Consider the following 19,522-nt stretch of genomic DNA (forward strand, 5'->3'; position numbering starts at 1 on the left):
AAGCCAAAAACACCAGGGCTTTACGTCAATCATCCCAGACGTTGCGGTGGCGTCCTCTCCCTCTCCTCGGTTGATGCAATGTGTTAGGCTCCGGCTCCGAAGGACCAAATAAATGTTGGGTCTGTGTTTCCACAAACCCCGCTAATTCTAGAGACTTATTCATCATGAAGAAAACAAGACAGTCGATCGATCCATTATTTGCACAAGGGAGGCCTCATCTGTGTCCAGCACGACAAAGAACCCCAAATGGTGGCCTCCTCTCGCTGCCTTTTATTGACAAACTTCAAACAATAGTTTACAAAGCACCTCCCCTTGCAACCCCCCTTTGGTTACAAGACAAGGACTGTATGTAAGTGTGTGTGTGTGTGTTATATAGCATCTACTTACATCATGGTAATGTTCAATTATTCAGTACAAAGGGAGTACACAACCCATTTTTCCCAGAGCTTCTTGAATTTCTCAAGCTCGAGTCTAAGGACAAAGGTAAGTCTTTCCATTCCAAAAATTTCTTCCACTATCCCACGCCATTGGGCCCGAGTTGGAGGGTCTGCCTTTAGCCATCTTCGGGTTATGGCCTTCCTGCAGCCAGCCAAAAGTATTTTCAATAAATAATTATCATTATGTGGGAGTGCCGTAGGCAATTTGCCAAGATACAACGTATCAAATGAATAGTCTATTCTAATCCCAATTATTTTGTTTATCTCAAGGGCCACCTCCCCCCAATATGGCTGGATCCCTGGGCAGGCCCAGAAGACATAAAAATGGTTTGCCATGGGGGTTCCACAACCTCTCCAACATAGGCCCTGGCTCTGTGAGCCTGTTTGCCGAGCTGTGAGTTTAGGAGTGTTAAAGAATCTCACTACATTCTTCCAACCAAACTCTCTTAAGGACCTTGAATTTGCAGTGGTAGCCTGAGACTCACATATTCCCCACCAGCTGTCCTCTGAAATTTGTGAGCCTGATTCCCTCTCCCATTTTTGCTTAATGTACAACGTAGAGTGATTTTTAGAGGCTTGTATACTACCGTATATTTTAGAGACCATCTTTTTAGAGTCCTTTCTCTTGTATGCCTCTTGAAAGATATGAATTAGGTTGTATTCGTTTTCATCTCTGAATAGTAACGTCTTGTTGTAATAGTCTCTAACCTGCAAGTATCTAAAGAAGTCATGCTTTGCCAGTCCGTATGTATCTGAGATGGTTTTATAGCTTTGGATTCCCCCATTTGTTGCTAGTGAACAAAAAGAAGTAATTCCTCTCAGAGTCCACTGTTTAAAGGTCCCATCCAGCCTGGCAGGCACAAACTCCGGGTCATAAGCTATCCAATTCAAGGTCCTAGCCTGTTTTTCTATTTGTAGTTTCCCCACTACCCTGAACCATAGTTTCAGGGTGAACCGGGTGAAATGGTTCAAATCTTTGTAAAATTTTTCAGCTTGGTTCTTATTTCCTAAAAGAGACTGTAATGGGAAGTCTAATTGTGTAATTTCCATATTTTTCCATTTAGCTTCATAGTTTGGGGAGCACCAGTTTACCAGGGGCTTCAGTTGTGCGGTGTAGTAGTAATCTTGTAAGCACGGCAAAGCTCGTACTGGACCCTTGGTCTTCTGCCGTTTCAGATGAACCGTGAGATCCATCTGTCCCACTCGTCAAATTGTTTTTGGGTTATCTCCAGGGGTAGTGACTGGAAGAGATAGAGAATTCGAGGCAGAACGTTCATTTTAATTATTTCTGTTCTATTACTCATATCCAAAGGGAGGAGAGACCACCGAGTTAGGTCAGATTTGATCTCTTTGTTGAGGGGGCAATAATTAATTTCATAGAGTCTAGACATGTCTTTCGTTAGGTTTACTCCCAAGTATTTTATTGTGGGAGAGTCCCATTTGAAGTTAAATTTCTTTACAGTTTCCGGTCGAGGTGTATAATTGAACGTAAGGGATTGAGTCTTTTGAATATTTAGTTTATAGCCAGAGTAGTGATTGTAGGCTTTTAGTAAGGTCATCAATTGGGACAAACTAGATTCAGGATTTGTAATAAAAAGAAGAACATCATCCGCAAACATACAAGTCTTGTGTTCTTCACCCCTGATCATTATTCCTTGTATTTCAGAGTTTTCTCTAATAGCCTGAGCCAGAGGCTCAATGTACAAGGCGAACAGGGACGGGCTCAAGGGACAGCCCTGGCGTGTCCCTCGCTTCAGAGTAATATTTTGAGACAGGTGTCCATTAATCCTGATCCTGGCTGTTGGGGAGTAATACAGTGCTTTGATACATTTAATGAAGCCATCTTTGAATCCGAATCTTGCTAGTACCCTAAATAGATATTCCCAACCCACCGAGTCGAATGCCTTTTCGGCATCTAGGCTGACCAACATTGCACTAATATTTCCTGATGTTATATGATCCATCACTTGTAGCGTTCTCCTCAGGTTGTCCTGAGTCTGTCTATTTGAAACAAAGCCTGTCTGATCTAAGTCTATCAGCTCCGGGATAATTGATTCCAGTCTCTTAGCTAGTATTGAAGCAAATAATTTATAGTCCACGTTAAGGATAGAAATTGGCCTATACGAGCTGCATTCTTTTTTATCTTTGCCGTCTTTTGGGATAATTGAGATAACTGCTTCTCTCCAAGATTGTGGGGCTACTCCTGTTCTTAGTGTATGATTAAAGCAATTAAGCAGCACTGGTGTTACTTGTGTCCTAAATGCTTTATACCATTCGGACGGATAACCGTCTGTACCTGGTGCCTTATTCGCCTTCAGTCTGGAAATGGCTTTATGCAGCTCTTCAGCAGTTATCTCTGCCATGAGTTTTTTATTTTGCAATTCTCCTATAGATGGTAGGTCTAATGAGTTTAGAAAGGCTTCCATCATTGTATTCTCTACTAGGGGAGGTTGGGTATATAGGTCTTTGTAATACTGTTCAAATGCCCGTTGGATATCCTCCAGTTTACTGCAAATAATTTGTGACTCAGGGTTCCTGATTTTATGAATTCTGTTCTTTTCCTGTTGTTTTCGCAGTCTCCACGACAGAAGCTTCAGCGCCCTAGGTCCCGTCTCATAATACTTTTGTTTTGTAAATTTGAGCTTTTTTTCGATTTCCTCGTCGTAAATGCTGTTTAAATCTTGTTTAATTTTGTTCATCCTCCACTCTGTTCTATCTGAAGCATTCACACAAGGCAAACTGCCAACCTCCTGGTACGACGCTTCCATAACTTTAATTGCAAAAAAGGGGAACGACAACTGAGTGTGCATCATACCGGCCGATTTCACTTCTGAACCTTGACTTTAAGATCCTAGCTAAAGCGCTGGCCCACAGGTTGGAAAGGGTCAATATCAGGGGTAATATTAATAATTGTTAATAACCTGCACACGCCGTCCAAGGACACTCCAGAATGTGTTCTTTCCCTCGATGCAGAAAAAGCATTTGACCGTGTAGAGTAGAACTATTTATTTGCTGTGCTGGAAAGATTTGGGTTCGGTCCCAACTTCATCTCATGGATCAAGTGCCCATACTTGTCCCCTGTTGCGTCTGTTTGCACTAATAGCCAGAAATCAAAACCATTCCCACTCAAACGTGGCACACGTCAGGACCGGCCCCTTAGCCCGTTGTTATTTGATCTAGCTACTGAACCTTTAGCAATGCTTTTTCGAAGCAGTAAACTTGTCCAGGGCATACAAAGAGGTCAAACTGAACAGTCTCTCTCTATGCTGACGATTTATTGCTTTTTATCTCAAATGCACATGCTTCCCTAACGTCTATATTGTCTCTACTCACGCGTTTCAGTCAAGTCTGTGGTTATAAATTAAATCTGTCCAAGAGCGAACTTTGTCTATCAAATGAAGAAGCATTTCCAATAGATTTGTCGGGTTTCCCCTTTAAAGTGGTCAAGGAGCAGTTCACCTACCTGGTATTACAATTACAAGAAAGTATAAACAACTTCTCAAAGCCGACTTTTTTACACTATTGAAGAATGTCAAACAAAGCCTTCAACAGTGGTCACCCCTGAACACAACTGTGGTCGGACGAATTAATTCAATTAAAATGAATATCCTTCCTAAATTCTTACACATCAAATCAAAATGTATTTATATAGCACATATTAAAACAACAGTGTTGACCATAGTGCTTCACAGTCAGTGAAAACACGAGACAATTAAAACAAACAATAAAACAGGACAACAAACAATAGGTAACAACACAATAAGCTAAAACAGCCAACGAGTTAGAATCAAAGGCCAAAGTAAAAAAAAATACGTTTTAAGACGTGATTTAAACGACTGGATCGACTCGGCAGTACGAATATGAACAGGGAGGTTATTCCAGAGTCTGGGTGCCACGGTTGCAAAGGCCCGGTCACCTCTCGACTTCATTTGAGTCCTAGGTTGTGCAAGGAGCCTGTGATTGGACGATCTAAGTGCTCTGTTGGGATTGTGTAAGTGGAGGAGTTCAGAGAGATAGCTGGGCGCTAAATTATTCTGAATTTTAAAAGTGAACTAAAGAATTTTAAAATCTATGCGATATTTGACAGGGAGCCAATGTAATTTGGCTAAAATTGGGAGTTATGCGTTCATAGATTCTCGTACCTGTTAAAAGACGCGCAGCTGCATTTTGAATTAACTGAAGCCGGTAAAGAGAAGAGTGTTGGAGGCCCGAGTAGAGGGAGTTACAGTAGTCCAGTCTGGATGTGATAAATGCGTGGATAAGCTTTTCAAGGTCCTTTAAAGGAAGGAACGGCTTTGCTTTGGATATCTGACGCAACTGGCAAAAGCTGTTTTTACCACAGTGGAGACGTGTTTCTGAAGTTTAAAAGAGAGCCATCCAGGAACACTCAGAGGTTTCTTACAGTGAGCGAGAGATGGCTGGCGAGAGGGCCAAGGGCATCAGCTAACCGGTCTAGCAGAGTGTGACTACCAAAGACTATGATTTCGGTCTTATTTTCGCTCAATGTAAGAAAATTATGTGATAACCAGAACATTCAGAGGAGCCACCAGGGTCTTTAGAAACACGCTCTACTTCCTGCTTCACGCCTGAGGCTCTGCAGTGACGACCTCTGTTCTGCAGCTTTTAATGTCTAGTTTCAGCCTGAGTTTGTTCAGAGTCGTAGGACGCCATCAGCAGGAGCTGGAACACGTGAACTCGTCATTGGTGAAGTAAGAAAGGTAAAAATGCAAAGAGCCAAATGATGCCAGAAGAATCCGTGACGTGCAAGTCAGTGGCATCCAATCATAACTGTTGAATTTCACTCATTAAACTGGAGCTCCGCCTTCTTGGATGATCTGTTGGTACGGTAACCTCACAGCAGCCATATTATTGGTCAGGTGAAGCTAGCAGACAGCAAACATGGAAGTTTATGGGACTGACTCACTGCTGCCTCTGCTGGACATCAGAGGAACTGCAGCTGATGTAATGTTTTTGTTGTTCAGCCTCCTGCAGAAGCTCTGCCCCCCTCCAGACTGTCTCTGCCCTACAAAGTGATGAAGTCTTTGGACGGGGACATTTACAGAAACCTGGAGTTCGATGTGTGGCAGGACACCTGCAAAGGTAACGCAGGTTTAACTAATCCAGACCAGCGTCAGGATAAAGTAATGCTGGTGAACTGAAGCTGGACACTGTACAACTGACGGCTGTGTAATCTGATTACTTCCTGTGACGGTCTAATCTGATCACTGTGATAGAGATGCAGAAGACGGACTACATGGTGTTTGCAGGGAGGCGGTACTTCCTGGGAGACAAGTGTCAGGTAAGAAGACTGTATTGGGGCGATCGTGGCTCAAGAGTTGGGAGTTCGCCTTGTAATCGGAAGGTTGCTGGTTCGAGCCCTGGCTTGGACAGTCTCGGTCGTTGTGTCCTTGGGCGAGACACTTCACCCGTTGCCTACTGGTGATGGTCAGAGGGCCCGGTGGCGCCAGTGTCCGGCAGCCTCGCCTCTGTCAGTGCGCCCCAGGGTGGCTGTGGCTACATGTAGCTTGCCATCACCAGTGTGTGAATGTATGCGTGAATGGGTGGATGACTGGATATGTAAAGCGCTTTGGGGTCCTTAGGGACTAGGCCATTTACCATTTATTACTGAAAACTTTATAATGCGGATGTGAACAAGGTTCAGACACAGAGGTCAGAGTTCATTCACACCAAACCGCCTCAGGCTCTGACCTCACAGCCGGCAGGTTATCTAGATGCTACAGGATACAAAGGGAGAGTGCCCAGTGATGCTTAATAAGGCTGGCGCTGTTTATGACATGGTGAATTATTTTTTTTATTCTGATTTATGTTGATGTGCAGAGACGGACGTCCTCGTCAAAGCTCTGTCAACATTTTACATGACGAGAAAAAAAGGAACCGCTCTCTGACCTTTGACCTCACCTGCAATAAAATAATCCACCAGTGCATCTAGGCTCACTCTCCTTTACAAACTCTTGACACTTCCTGTATTCCTTTCAAATTAAAAGCTCTCAGCATTTCACTACACTGAACTTCACTTCTTAAAGAGGCTTTTATGCTGAAACATTTGGAGGAAGTAGTTTTGGAGAATGTAATTATCAAGCACGTAAACATCAAGGGGACTCTGGGTAGCGTGACCTCTGAGGCGTCTCGGTATGCGTGTTGTGAGTTTTTGGTGAGGTCACTACAGCGAGGGGTCAGAGGTCAAACTTTAATCAGCTGTTCAGACACTGAAAGCACTGAAAAACAGTTACTGTCTGTGGTTACTGTCTGTAACTCTTATGAATGAAGCTCCAAAAACATTTGTGGTACTATAAGATAGGTGGCATTTTGTTTTTGGCTCCACCCCCTAGCCACCATGTTTGTGACATCAGGAATGAAACTTGTTTCAGGTGCGTCTGGAGCCGAAGGGCAAGTACTACAACGCCTTCATCCAGGAAGTGGGAACGCACTCATCCGCCATCACGGTGTTCATCGAGAAACTGGGCAAGAAGTAACACACACACACGCACACACACGGCAGGATCACGTCCATCAGTGCCGCTGTGACATCACTCATGTGTCTTTCCTCACAGACACCTGGTCCCTCTGACGGACCTCAAACCCGTGAATCCGGTTCCCGTCTGGAATGTGGCTGCCCCCTCCAGGAAAGGAGACCTCGGTGCTTTTTTTTTTCCCATCCACTCCCTGTTTTGTATTATCCTTTTCCTGTGTTACTCACCTGACTTCCTGTACGGTCTCTTCCTGTCTCTCCCTCAGACCCGGACTCTCGTGGTCAGCGGTGTCAGCGGCATCACCGCCATCGCTACTTCAGGAAATCTCGTGGGATGAAGGGAACAGAGCTGCTAATCCCACCTCCTCCTTCCTATGGAGGCCCCGCCCCCTCGAGTCTGCCACCTCGCTTCCAACCGGCGGGCCACCCCCGCCCACCCCCTCCTCCATCACCTGGAGCTATGACCTATAACCCCTATGCCCCCCCTCGCCATCACCATCCCCCCCCAGCCCGAACACCACGCTACGGAGCCTTAAGGTGAGACTTTACCTGAGATGCACCTGTGCAGTTTGACTCCATCACAGACACAAATGTTTTAAATGCACTTTTCTGAAGGTGGGACCCGCCCCCTTAGTTACCTGATCGATGTCAGTGGCTCTGACCATCAGTGAAAAATATCATGTTAATGAGGAGTGTGTGTGTGTGTGTATGTGTGTGTGTGTGTGTGTGTGCACGCGCGCAAATGTTTCTGGTCAGAAGCTCCACCCATTTCCTGAACCGTCACCTGATTGGTACTCAGCTGACCTATTACCATCCTGGTCGCAGGTATTATCAGGACTACGAGAGCTTCACCTTCAGGTCCCGGTAAACGCACGACACGCCAACACGCATGACACGGCAACACGCACGACACGCCAACATGCACGACACTGATGTAACCACCAGGAATGACCGGTCAGCTGATCTCTGAAGCAGCTCCTGTTTTTAAAATGAATCGAGTCATGTGACATGAGGTGCCGTAATCGCAGACAAAGTCACTCTGGCCTGAAAGAGGATGTGATGTCAGTCGGTGGGTTTTTATTTTCTCCTCCGTGGTTTTTTTCAGGCGCAGTCGGCGTCAGCTGGCGGCGGCTCTGAACAAAGAGTGTCAGTTTGGTTTTCCCGAGGCGGTGGAGGAGCCGGCCGATCTGGACGCAGCCATCTCGTACTACCAGCTCGATGGCGCCAGCGACGGTGTCTTCCCTCCGCTGCCAGTGAGTATGTACTTGGAAAAATCCTCCGATGATGCGGCGCGTGTGTGCACGGAGCGCTGAGGCAGGTGGGAGGGGCCGTGTGCTTCACGTGGTTTATGGTAAACACGTTTAAATGATGGTTACTCAAAAACCAGATTCTACATTACTGAGGACAGGTGAGGTAAGCAGCGACATCACATCTTTAAGAGTGTCCCAGATATTTGTCCTCTGAGACGTCAGACTCCATTTTATTGTGTGTGAGCTGAGATGAGTAACTGAGGTTTTTTCCACTTCCACGTGACCATAGCTATCGCCCCCTCTAGGCCATTAACAAGAATGCAGTTTTAAACTCCTACAAACATGTCTATCTTTTATATACAGTCTTTTCTTGGTTGTTGCTGGCAGCCAATAGAAAGGGCCCTTGAGTGAGGCGGCTGATGATTGGTCACAGACTTGTTGTCGAAGAAGAAGAGTCAGGTGTAACATTTTCAGGTCACATTTTACCGTTTCCTATGCAGGGCCCCACTGTGGCTCCTCCCCCCTCCATTGGTGCCCCAGCCCCTCCCTCTGGCTCCTCCTATAGAGTTCAGAGAGGCTCTGGGCCCCTCTCCCCTGCCCCCCCACCCAGAAACACTCCCGTGTGCTCGTCAGAGGAGGAGCAGGAGGACATAAGCACAGTGGAGGACCAGGGTGAGGACGCCACTGCTCACTTCAGATTTTCACTTCCTTCCCCTTAGTAACCTTTCACAGTAAAGGTCTGAGAGGTTTTTACTGTGAAAACTCATCAGAAACTGACTTTAATTGTGTGTGTGTGTGTGTGTGTGTGTGTGTGTGCGTGCGTGCGTGCGTGCGTGCGTGTGTGTGTGTGCGCGCGCGTGGCTCCCGCATGCAGCCGAGTACACGGAGGACTTCATCTACAGTTCACAGGGTGAGTAACGTGATCCCGCTGTGACACGCCTCCCTGCAGCAGCCGTATTGGTGACTCTGTCTCACATTATTTCAGATCAGAGTTTCCAGACCTCCGGAGTTTACAGCGCCACTGAGACCTCCACCAATCAGGTAAGAGCTGACCTCTGCCTCTGTCTCCTGTTAGTGTGATGCAGGTCAGCATAATGTTGCACATGAAAACTGGTTTGAAATTCGCACGTGTGAAGAGGTCATGTGATCAGTGACCCCATGAAGCTGTAATCAGTCTGTTTTTATTTTATTTTGAAAGGATGAGCAGGAAGGAGGCGTGGCTGACTCTCCCACGAGATCAGACGTGAACTTCAGCTACAGCCAGCAGGTACGTCCCGCAGCGTAGCTTGAAGGTGACATCATCGCGTGTGTGACAGCGGTGCCAGGGTAGCTCAGTGGTTGGCGCTGCTTCCTCGCAGTCTGAGCGTCTTGTTTCAGACCCGGGGAAGTTCAACTTCCTGCTTCAGACTTCAGGAGAATATTATTGCGACCGCGCCACAGACTGCAGCTGCCATCTCTGCTCCGCCTCGTCTCAGTGGGCGGCGACAAGCTGGACAGAGAACAGCTCTAAACATTGTTCGTCCAATCAAAAACCTGTACAGCAGGCCTAAAGCGCCTGTCCAACGTCATCCTCCAGAGGTCGCAACCTCTGAAGGTAATGGTGCTTGGACTTTGAGCACTTCCTGTTCCTGTGACGCGCCGAGCTCTCTTCTTCTCTTGGTTTTGGTCTAACGGCAGTCGGGACAAAGTCTGAGTGTGTATTTCCTGTTTCTGTTCAAAAACATAAACGCATTCATTCCTTTCTTCATACGGGAACAGGGATATCTGCATCTGACTGAAAGGAGTATTCCTTTTTCTCTTATGTCCATCACACTTTTTCTAGGATAGACTACTTGACTAGTAAATGGTAAATGGCCTGCATTTGTATTGTCTAGTCCATAGGACCCCAAAGCGCTTTACACTACATTCAGTCATTCACCCATTCACACACTGGCAATGGCAAGCTACATTGTGGCCACAGCTGCCCTGGGGTGCACTGACAGAGGCGAGGCTGCCGGACACAGGCGCCACCGGGCCCTCTGACCACCACCAGTAGACAAACATGGGGTTAGTATCTTGCCCAAGGATATTTGGCATGCAGCCAGGAGGCAGCCTGGGATCGAACCACCGACCTTCTGATTAGTGGCTGACCTGCTCTGCCACCTGAGCTACAGCCACCCCACATTGCATGTGCCTGTGAATACCGTGCCATAGTTATATCAGACCACGCCCCTTTAATTCTGACTGGCTATGCCTGACTTACCTAGAACAGACAGGAGTTGGCATTTTAACCCCACACTACTATCTGATAATACCTTTCTGGAATTTATAAATAACCAAATTAAGCTCTTTTTAGACTCCAATCTTTCCCCAAATATTTCTAGCCTTTTAGTTTGGGACTCAATGAAGGTCCTATCCCGAGGGCAGATCATTTCATATACAGCTAATATAAAGAGGGTAAACTTCAAAGAAAGGCAAGAATTAGCCGATAAAATAAAACACTTGGACCATCACTATGCATACAATAAGGACTCTGAGGTTTACAAGAAACATATTGAACTCCAAACCAAATTTGAACTTCTTTCAACTCATGCCGTGGAGAGGCAACTCTTAAAGAGGAGTACACTCTTTGTGCATGGAGAGAAATCGGGCAAACTCCTAGCTGACTAAATAAGGGGTGTAAAGCCACGTCAGTGTATAAACACCATTAAGTCAGATGGTGGGCTTGTTATTGATCATGCCAAAATCAATGACGCATTCAGGGAATATTATCTGAAGCTTTACTCCTCTGAATCTCCCACCGACCGCTCACTGATCACAAATTTTCTTAAAAGCTTGGACTTTCCTGAGCTGGAAGACACCCACAGAGAGATCTTGGATGCGCCATTTTCCAAAGAAGACATTGGCGCTGCAATTTTCTCTCTACAGTCAGGGAAGTCCCCTGGCCCGCACGGCTTTTCGGTAGAATTTTTCAAATCATTTGCCCCCAGCTCGTACCTCTACTCCACTCTGTTCTATCTGAAGCATCCACACAAGGCAAACTGCCAACCTCCTGGTACGACGCTTCCATAACTTTAATTGCAAAAAAGGGGAACGACAACTGAGTGTGCATCATACCGGCCGATTTCACTTCTGAACCTTGACTTTAAGATCCTAGCTAAAGCGCTGGCCCACAGGTTGGAAAGGGTCAATATCAACACAACAACACAATAAGCTAAAACAGCCAACGAGTTAGAATCAAAGGCCAAAGTAAAAAAATACGTTTTAAGACGTGATTTAAATGACTGGATCGACTCGGCAGTACGAATATGAACAGGGAGGTTATTCCAGAGTCTGGGTGCCACGGTTGCAAAGGCCCGGTCACCTCTCGACTTCATTTGAGTCCTAGGTTGTGCAAGGAGCCTGTGATTGGACGATCTAAGTGCTCTGTTGGGATTGTGTAAGTGGAGGAGTTCAGAGAGATAGCTGGGCGCTAAATTATTCTGAATTTTAAAAGTGAACTAAAGAATTTTAAAATCTATGCGATATTTGACAGGGAGCCAATGTAATTTGGCTAAAATTGGGAGTTATGCGTTCATAGATTCTCGTACCTGTTAAAAGACGCGCAGCTGCATTTTGAATTAACTGAAGCCGGTAAAGAGAAGAGTGTTGGAGGCCCGAGTAGAGGGAGTTACAGTAGTCCAGTCTGGATGTGATAAATGCGTGGATAAGCTTTTCAAGGTCCTTTAAAGGAAGGAACGGCTTTGCTTTGGATATCTGACGCAACTGGCAAAAGCTGTTTTTACCACAGTGGAGACGTGTTTCTGAAGTTTAAAAGAGAGCCATCCAGGAACACTCAGAGGTTTCTTACAGTGAGCGAGAGATGGCTGGCGAGAGGGCCAAGGGCATCAGCTAACCGGTCTAGCAGAGTGTGACTACCAAAGACTATGATTTCGGTCTTATTTTCGCTCAATGTAAGAAAATTATGTGATAACCAGAACATTCAGAGGAGCCACCAGGGTCTTTAGAAACACGCTCTACTTCCTGCTTCACGCCTGAGGCTCTGCAGTGACGACCTCTGTTCTGCAGCTTTTAATGTCTAGTTTCAGCCTGAGTTTGTTCAGAGTCGTAGGACGCCATCAGCAGGAGCTGGAACACGTGAACTCGTCATTGGTGAAGTAAGAAAGGTAAAAATGCAAAGAGCCAAATGATGCCAGAAGAATCCGTGACGTGCAAGTCAGTGGCATCCAATCATAACTGTTGAATTTCACTCATTAAACTGGAGCTCCGCCTTCTTGGATGATCTGTTGGTACGGTAACCTCACAGCAGCCATATTATTGGTCAGGTGAAGCTAGCAGACAGCAAACATGGAAGTTTATGGGACTGACTCACTGCTGCCTCTGCTGGACATCAGAGGAACTGCAGCTGATGTAATGTTTTTGTTGTTCAGCCTCCTGCAGAAGCTCTGCCCCCCTCCAGACTGTCTCTGCCCTACAAAGTGATGAAGTCTCTGGACGGGGACGTTTACAGAAACCTGGAGTTCGATGTGTGGCAGAGTGTGACTACCAAAGACTATGATTTCGGTCTTATTTTCGCTCAATGTAAGAAAATTATGTGATAACCAAATTTTAACTTCATGCAAACAGTTGAACAGAGGTTGCAAAGAAGCAGACACATCGGATTTCAGAGGTGAATAAATCTGGATATCATTGGCATAACGGTGAAAGGAGATGTTGTATTTTCTAAAAATTAATCCCAACATGTACAAAGAGAAAAGAGCAGGACCGAGCACGGACCCTCGAGGCACACCACAGTAAATAGGAGCAGAAGCCAAGGAGTGTTGCCCCATAGCAACAGAGAACGGCCTCTCTGAGAGGTAGGATTTAAACCAAGTTAAACCGTACCTTTGAGACCTACTTATTTCAATCTTTACCAGTCTTCATCCCCAAGTCTTTCTTTACAACTCTAGACTCTCCTGGAATCTCCTCTTATATTTGGAAGGGTAAACGACCTGGAGTAGTTAAGGTGCATTTACAGAAACCTAAGATTGAAGGGGGTCTGGCACTCCCCAACTTCCGTTTTTACTATTGGGCTGCCAACATTCGGTCCCTGACCTACTGGTTCCAGTCTGGGGAGGGTGTGGGCCCCACCAGCTGGCTGGCAATGGAATCAGGCTCAACTCAGGGAATTTCTCTTGCCTCCTTTCTGGGTTCTTCTCTTCCTTCATTCATTGACAACTTTACATCTAATCCAATAATTCGGCACTCCCTCAGGGTTTGGGCGCAGTTAAGGAGACATTTCAATCTTAATTATTTTTCACTTCAAAGCCCCATCCTTTCAAACCACCTATTCCTCCCCCAGCTTTGGACAACTTGTTCCAGGTCTGGTTTAGAGCAGGTATTATTTACTTTAAAGGTCTCTTTATATACAATAAACTATCATCATTCGATCAGCTGGCAGGAAAATACATCTTCCCAAAACTCACTTTTTTAGATATTTACAAAGCAGACATTTTTTGCAATCCCACCTCTCAAATTTTCCAGAAGCTCCAGCTGCCAACTTACTGGTCGAGCTCCTTAATTTGCAACTATCACGCAAAGCTGTAATGTCTCGCATCTATAATAAACTGTGCAGTGTAACCCCAGCTCCCATTCTCAAGTCCACATGGGAGAAGGAGTTGGGTGTATCTATGTCAGATGCCGTCTGGGACTCACTCCGTCTGGGACTCACTCCGTCTGGGACTCACTCCGTCTGGGACTCACTCTGCGCCCATCATTCCCTGTTACAATTCAAAGTAGTCCACAGAGCCCACTTATCTAAATCCAAACTAGCTAAGCTTTATCCCAGTTTAGACCCTCACTGTAACAGGTGCGGGTCTGATGATGCCAATCTAACCCACATGTTTTGGACCTGCCCTGGCAAATTTTTGGGAGGAGGTTTTCTGCACTTCGAACAAGGCTACCGGCCTGAAACTAGCTCTCAACCCCCTACATGCTCTCTGTGGTACAGCGGGAGAGGATGATTAGTATATTCCCAGAGCAAAGCGCAGGCTGCTGTCCTTTGGCTCCCTCTTGGCTAGGCGTGCCATTTTGATGAGGTGGAAGGCCGCTGCCCCGCCCTCCCATGTTCGGTGGCTTGCTGATCTCATGTCATGTCTCAGTCTGGAAAAGATCCACTGCTCCATCCAGAACCAAAAGGGCACATTCGATAAAATTTGGGGTCTCTTTCTGGAAAACGTCTCTAAACTTCAACTTACGGATGTTCCAGCTGACTAACGGATTTGCTTCTCCATAGTGGTCTGATGTCTGTCTGTGTTAACGGGAATGTGAAGCTCAGTGATGTTGCAGCTAACTTCTGTGTGGTTCTTGTGGACAGGGTTAGTTAATATCATAATCCCTCTGGCTTTGGTTATCTTGTTGTTTTTTTCTTTTCGTTGCTTGTTTGGTAAATAATAAGAGGAAAACAATGTTCTAACATGAGAAGTTCTGTTTTGTATTCATTATAAACAGTTTGTTGTCCGTCTTTTCTTTCTTTGTAAACTTTATCCATAAATACTCTATAAAAATATTTTGTATTAAAAAAGGGGGGAAAAAGAAAACGCTTGGCGGGTTCTGTCTGTACGAGCAGAATCGCTGTGACTGAAAACAAATTGAGATCTTTTGATCACAGAATCCTGATGTGCTGCCCCCTGTGGCTGCCTGCAGAGCTGCAGGTGTTCGCTCACTGCTGTGTGTGTGTGTGTGTGTGTGTGTGTGTGTGTGTGTGTGTGTGTGTGTGTGTGTGTCAGGTAGTGAAGCCGCTGTCAGTCATCTGCTCGTCTCCATCTTCCTCCTCACCCTCCTCTTCCTCATCACGGCTACCAGCAGCTGCTCACCTGCTGTCAGCCACACACGCGCAGACACGCTCAGGTAAGCAAACACTGCCCACCTCAGTTACTTCTCTCAGAGCTCTGCCCTGTTTAAGGCCTGAACCCGCTTTAATTGGCTCTGATTGGCTGCACCTCTAAAACAGGAAGTCTGAATATCAGGGGGAGGGACTTCTGTCACCTCTGAGAGCTTTAGCTGACACGAAGTCTGACAGTCTCATTGGTTCTCAGTAGGTTGCCATACACTAACACGTTTTCTGGTTGCCATGGCGATGCCAGCTGCTTCTTCCTGGTCGGTTAATGAGTTGGGTGAGCCGCTCTGCACTGTGGTAGCCCCGCCCCCTTATTCATATGACCCTAATGGAAGGGATTTACCAAGAGGTCAGAGGTCAAAAGCTTGTGTCTACAGTTTGTATCCATATGGATCAGTTTGATTTATGTGTGTGTGTGTGTGTGTGTGTGTGTGTGTGTGTGTGTGTGTGTGTGTGTGTGTAGACTGCAGAGTCCTCCAGTATTACTTCAATTTGGGCATCCAGGTAAGAGACACCTGAACAATAAACAGCAGTATTTGAAGCGGCGCTGACAGGTGAAGGTGAGACGCCTGAATGAACTCACGGAGCATCACAGAATGTTGATTCTGTTCTGGACGTTTTCAGTGGGAGAAACCTTTCGTTATCATCCAGGTGATCCTTCAGTCTCAGCTGACTGCAGGTTTCCGACCTATAAACAGGACATAATGACTGAAACTAGCTCAGCTCCTCCACTGGCAGATCTGTTTTAGCAGCAGAAGTCTGAGTGCACCTGAGTCACTTGCAGGTGTGGTAAACATCTTCCAAGGGCACTCTGATCACCTGGGTCCTGTGGAGGTCATGTGACTGGTGTTCCTCTCCTTTAACCTGTGGCTGCCGTTTCAAAGAGACACACGTTTCCTTCAGGTTCTTTGAATGTTTATAGATGATTCTGCAGGTGTTTCAGGTTCAGGTGATGACATGATGCTGTGAATTTGTCATGTGACCGTCATGTGACCATCTGTCTCCTCAGTGGTACCATCAGAGCTGCTGGAAGCAACAGCAGCAGCTGTATCCCGCCTCCTCACCTGAGACTGCCTACCCCTACCAGCCCTACACGCCCTACCTGGGCCAGGAGCCCCCTCTGCACGGTAAGAGTGATCGGTTCCAGCAGGTGGTGCTGCACTTCCTCCACCTGTATACAAAAGATGCAAGTTTCATCTTTTAGCTGAGCCTTCACTTCCGTAGCGAAGCCTTTCACAATAAAACAGTGCGATCAGGTAGGAGGCAACTGTGGGGAACACATGACTAACAGGAAGATGTGTGCAGTGATGTCATTACAGCATGGATGGTCCCTCAGGTGTTTTAATTTAAGCTCCACCCCCTTTACTGTGACTTGATCTGTCCCATCTTCCGTCCCCAGCTGCCTCCCAGCCATTCTCTGAGACTGGGCGGATCTCCCATCAGCCCGCCATCTCCTACCCAGAATCCTCCAGGTCTGCAGATGGACAGACAGAGGGACGCAACGGCGGTCAGTACTTTACCTTTACCTTTGGAGTGCACACGCTGCCAAAACAGGAAGTGTTTGTCAATAAGACAGTGTAGAAGTGCCGGAGGTCAGCAGGTCTGTTGGTGAAGCTTTACAGCTGCATAATGGTGAGAGTGGCGCAATGAGGAGGGAAGGGTGGGGTAAACCCTACACCATCCAGCTGTCACATTCCTGTACCCAATGACTACTGTATTGTTATTAAGGTGAAATTTGACCAGATGAACATAGCAAACAGGCGTGGCAACAGACAGGAAGTGCGGTGCAGTAATTCTGGAGTCAGATGAAGGCGGAAGCACAATGGGCCAATTGCAGGCGCTGTTAGTCATTGGTCAGGTCACATGATTAGTGTGCCTCCACATTAAAACCCAAATTTTCTGCATTATAAACGAATTTACTTTGAAAATAAAGGCATGTGGTTTGTCTCCTCAGGTGTCTCCATGGAAAGCTCCTCCTCCATCAGTCCTACTCCTCCAGGCTCCGCCCCCTCCTCTGCTCTCCTCTACCCAGATCAGTCGCCCCTCCCTCCTCTCCCACTGCTCCACCTGCCATATGAAGCTCCATCCCCAAGCACCTACCTGACTACAGCCCCTGCACCTCCTCTTCCACATCCCGCCCACCACCCTCACCACTCTTCCTACCACCCGTCCTCTGTCTACTGGGGGCCAATATCGACTGGAGGCCACGCCCCACGACTCTACTGCCTTGCCCCCAACCCTTCTCATGTTGTTGGATACATTGCTGCCCCGCCCCCTCACCACACAGACACACTCTACATCCCACCCACTATGTAACGTGCATATTAGCTCAAGGCTAAAACCCCTTTTGTTTTGAATTAGTGGTAACATTATTATGAACACTTTTCCTGCAGCAAGACTTTCAAAATTAAAGTTAGGATTTAAAGGTAAATATTGGCTGGATGTTAATGGATGTTGCTGTTGGTTAAAATTCATGTTGTGACAGCCAATATGAGGTGGTGGGTGTGACCAGTCCCTATTTGTGGAGGGATCTTTGTGTTGATGTTTTGTTTTTTGGGTTTTGGGTGAATAAAGTTTGTTTCACCAGCAGATGGCGTTTTTGCGTCATCACATGACTATTGTCCAGCTAACAGTCCCAAACATTAACTTCCTGTTTTTTATGCTTTGAGCAAACAGGAAGTAAAATAATAAAGCCAGAAAGGTGCGATTCTCCACAGGGCGTGAGAGACGGGGATCAGAGGGGAGTTACAGGTGATAGGTCGTCATCTCTGGTGAGGGGGCAGCGCCTCAGTGTGTCAGTTTGAGCTCTCAGGTAGAAAACTCTCACCTGTGCAGGTTAGGGGTGAGTGTGATTCATAGCAGCAGAAAATTTGAGAGCTTTGGAGGCTGACTCTGATTTTCTTAGTTTCCATGGAAACTAAAATCAATAAAGGCATTTTTTTCCATTACAGCTGCTGTGACACTGAAGTTCAGTAAGTAATCTGATTACACTGAGACAAAGGTTGATGGATGTTTGAACGACTACTTTGTCCAGACCTGTGATGAGCAGCGAAGCCTGAGACGACTCCCCCCACCCCCCCCACTGAGTCGCCTGTCGTCATTTTTAAACCTTTATTGACACAGGAAGTGGCGTCACAGCCAAGAATAGAAACGCGGTGATGGAGGGACGTCCCTCAGCCCAGGAACTCTTTATCTGGATTTGCTTATGGTGACATCATCATTCGGGATGAGCTCACGTGGATGTAGCTGCTCCATCCACCGCCGCTTGTTTCATAGAGAAAAGCGCCACAGGTTGTATGAAAATCTGCAGATGGCGTGTTGACTCAGCCTGATACATGTTTAAATTATACTGTATGTGTATTGATCACTGTGGTTTTTATAGATCTGATTGGTTAACGGGTGCTGGTTTCATACCTGCTGATAAGTTACCATGGTAACTTTTGATAGGAAGCACCTTCAGAAAAGCCTGAGTTACGTGCAGTTACCTGGATTAGAGGTCGGTTTGTGTGCTTAACCATTTGTTTTGTTGATGGAACCATGAATTCTGCAGTTTACCATCCTCTGGTTTAGTCAAAGTCCTGACGGCTTCATGCTCTAAAACCCTCCAGTGTGACTGAATTACAACAATTCTGCACAGACTGTTTTCTAAAACAGCGAGAGAACAATGGCCAGAACAGCAAGCATAGCAAAATATTACCTTTTAATTTCAGTGTAACATACAGCCGCCTGATAACAGCACCACAGGTAGGTTATTTACACAAACACTGGACGTTTGGAAGGTGCCCTTATTAACCCACCGGCAACAGTTGCCGTTTTAACCCCCACACATCAACAAAATTAAACATACAGTCAGTAGGACAAGTGCCACCGCTCTGATCACAGATCAATGATCAGCTGTAAAAACCAAAGTACTATGACAGAGAAGTCGCTCCAGCATCGGCCTCAGTGCCCGGGTAGGTTACGTATGTGTTGTCATGGTAACAGTTTTGCTGGGATCTCTATGGTCTAGAGGTCGCGACCTCCCGGAGCTCTCAGTGGGGCCTTCAGCCAGCGAGGGTTGGACAGGTTAGTCAGGTGCTTCTCCTGCAGACCAATCAGCACGGCCGACTGCTCCAGGCACTGTAGGTCCTTCCCCTGGAGGGAGGCGGGGCAAAGCCAGGTCCGGCCCACATCCACCAATCCTAAAAGAGACCACAGGGTTCGTTCAGGGATGTGTAAATGTGGCAGAGTAAATAGTGATTCTAACCTGCCACCACGCCGTGGCCGAACTGCTCCCTGGACTCCAGAAGTGCCTCAATCTGAGCGCTGTCCATCCCCAGCAGGCCGCTTAGCACCGCCCTCCACTCCGACCCCTCCCAGTCACGCTGAGCCACTTTATCATCATTTTCTTTAATTAATATGTGTTTTATTATTTTCAAATCAAGCATCTAGGAAGACTGCTTTGGACCAGGCAGTCCTGAATTTTATTATAAAGGACTGCCAACCCCGT

General features: G+C 46.5%; 1 protein-coding gene across 1 annotated transcript in view; it reads left to right on the forward strand.

Annotated features, from left to right (window-relative positions):
- Positions 1 to 17,622, forward strand: part of LOC146693306 (UDP-N-acetylglucosamine transferase subunit ALG13-like) — a 41,009-nt gene extending 23,387 nt beyond the window's left edge. Inside the window, exons 5-21 of the mRNA XM_085429615.1 lie at positions 5,420 to 5,537; positions 5,672 to 5,736; positions 6,827 to 6,927; positions 7,010 to 7,095; positions 7,194 to 7,464; positions 7,684 to 7,791; positions 8,033 to 8,180; positions 8,678 to 8,849; positions 9,052 to 9,087; positions 9,163 to 9,218; positions 9,376 to 9,444; positions 14,924 to 15,044; positions 15,236 to 15,382; positions 15,497 to 15,537; positions 16,043 to 16,160; positions 16,433 to 16,540; positions 16,988 to 17,622. Coding sequence (XP_085285741.1) covers positions 5,420 to 5,537; positions 5,672 to 5,736; positions 6,827 to 6,927; positions 7,010 to 7,095; positions 7,194 to 7,464; positions 7,684 to 7,791; positions 8,033 to 8,180; positions 8,678 to 8,849; positions 9,052 to 9,087; positions 9,163 to 9,218; positions 9,376 to 9,444; positions 14,924 to 15,044; positions 15,236 to 15,382; positions 15,497 to 15,537; positions 16,043 to 16,160; positions 16,433 to 16,540; positions 16,988 to 17,349 — 2,127 coding nt within the window. The 3' untranslated portion in view covers positions 17,350 to 17,622. The remainder of the gene's footprint in view (positions 1 to 5,419; positions 5,538 to 5,671; positions 5,737 to 6,826; positions 6,928 to 7,009; positions 7,096 to 7,193; positions 7,465 to 7,683; positions 7,792 to 8,032; positions 8,181 to 8,677; positions 8,850 to 9,051; positions 9,088 to 9,162; positions 9,219 to 9,375; positions 9,445 to 14,923; positions 15,045 to 15,235; positions 15,383 to 15,496; positions 15,538 to 16,042; positions 16,161 to 16,432; positions 16,541 to 16,987) is intronic.
- Positions 17,623 to 19,522: the final 1,900 nt, after the last annotated feature.

The sequence above is a fragment of the Copadichromis virginalis genome, linkage group LG14 (assembly GCF_057382275.1).
Source record: "Copadichromis virginalis isolate Kocher_CV1m ecotype Utaka linkage group LG14, C_Virginalis_male_GT1.1, whole genome shotgun sequence".
Classification (NCBI taxonomy): domain Eukaryota; kingdom Metazoa; phylum Chordata; class Actinopteri; order Cichliformes; family Cichlidae; genus Copadichromis; species Copadichromis virginalis.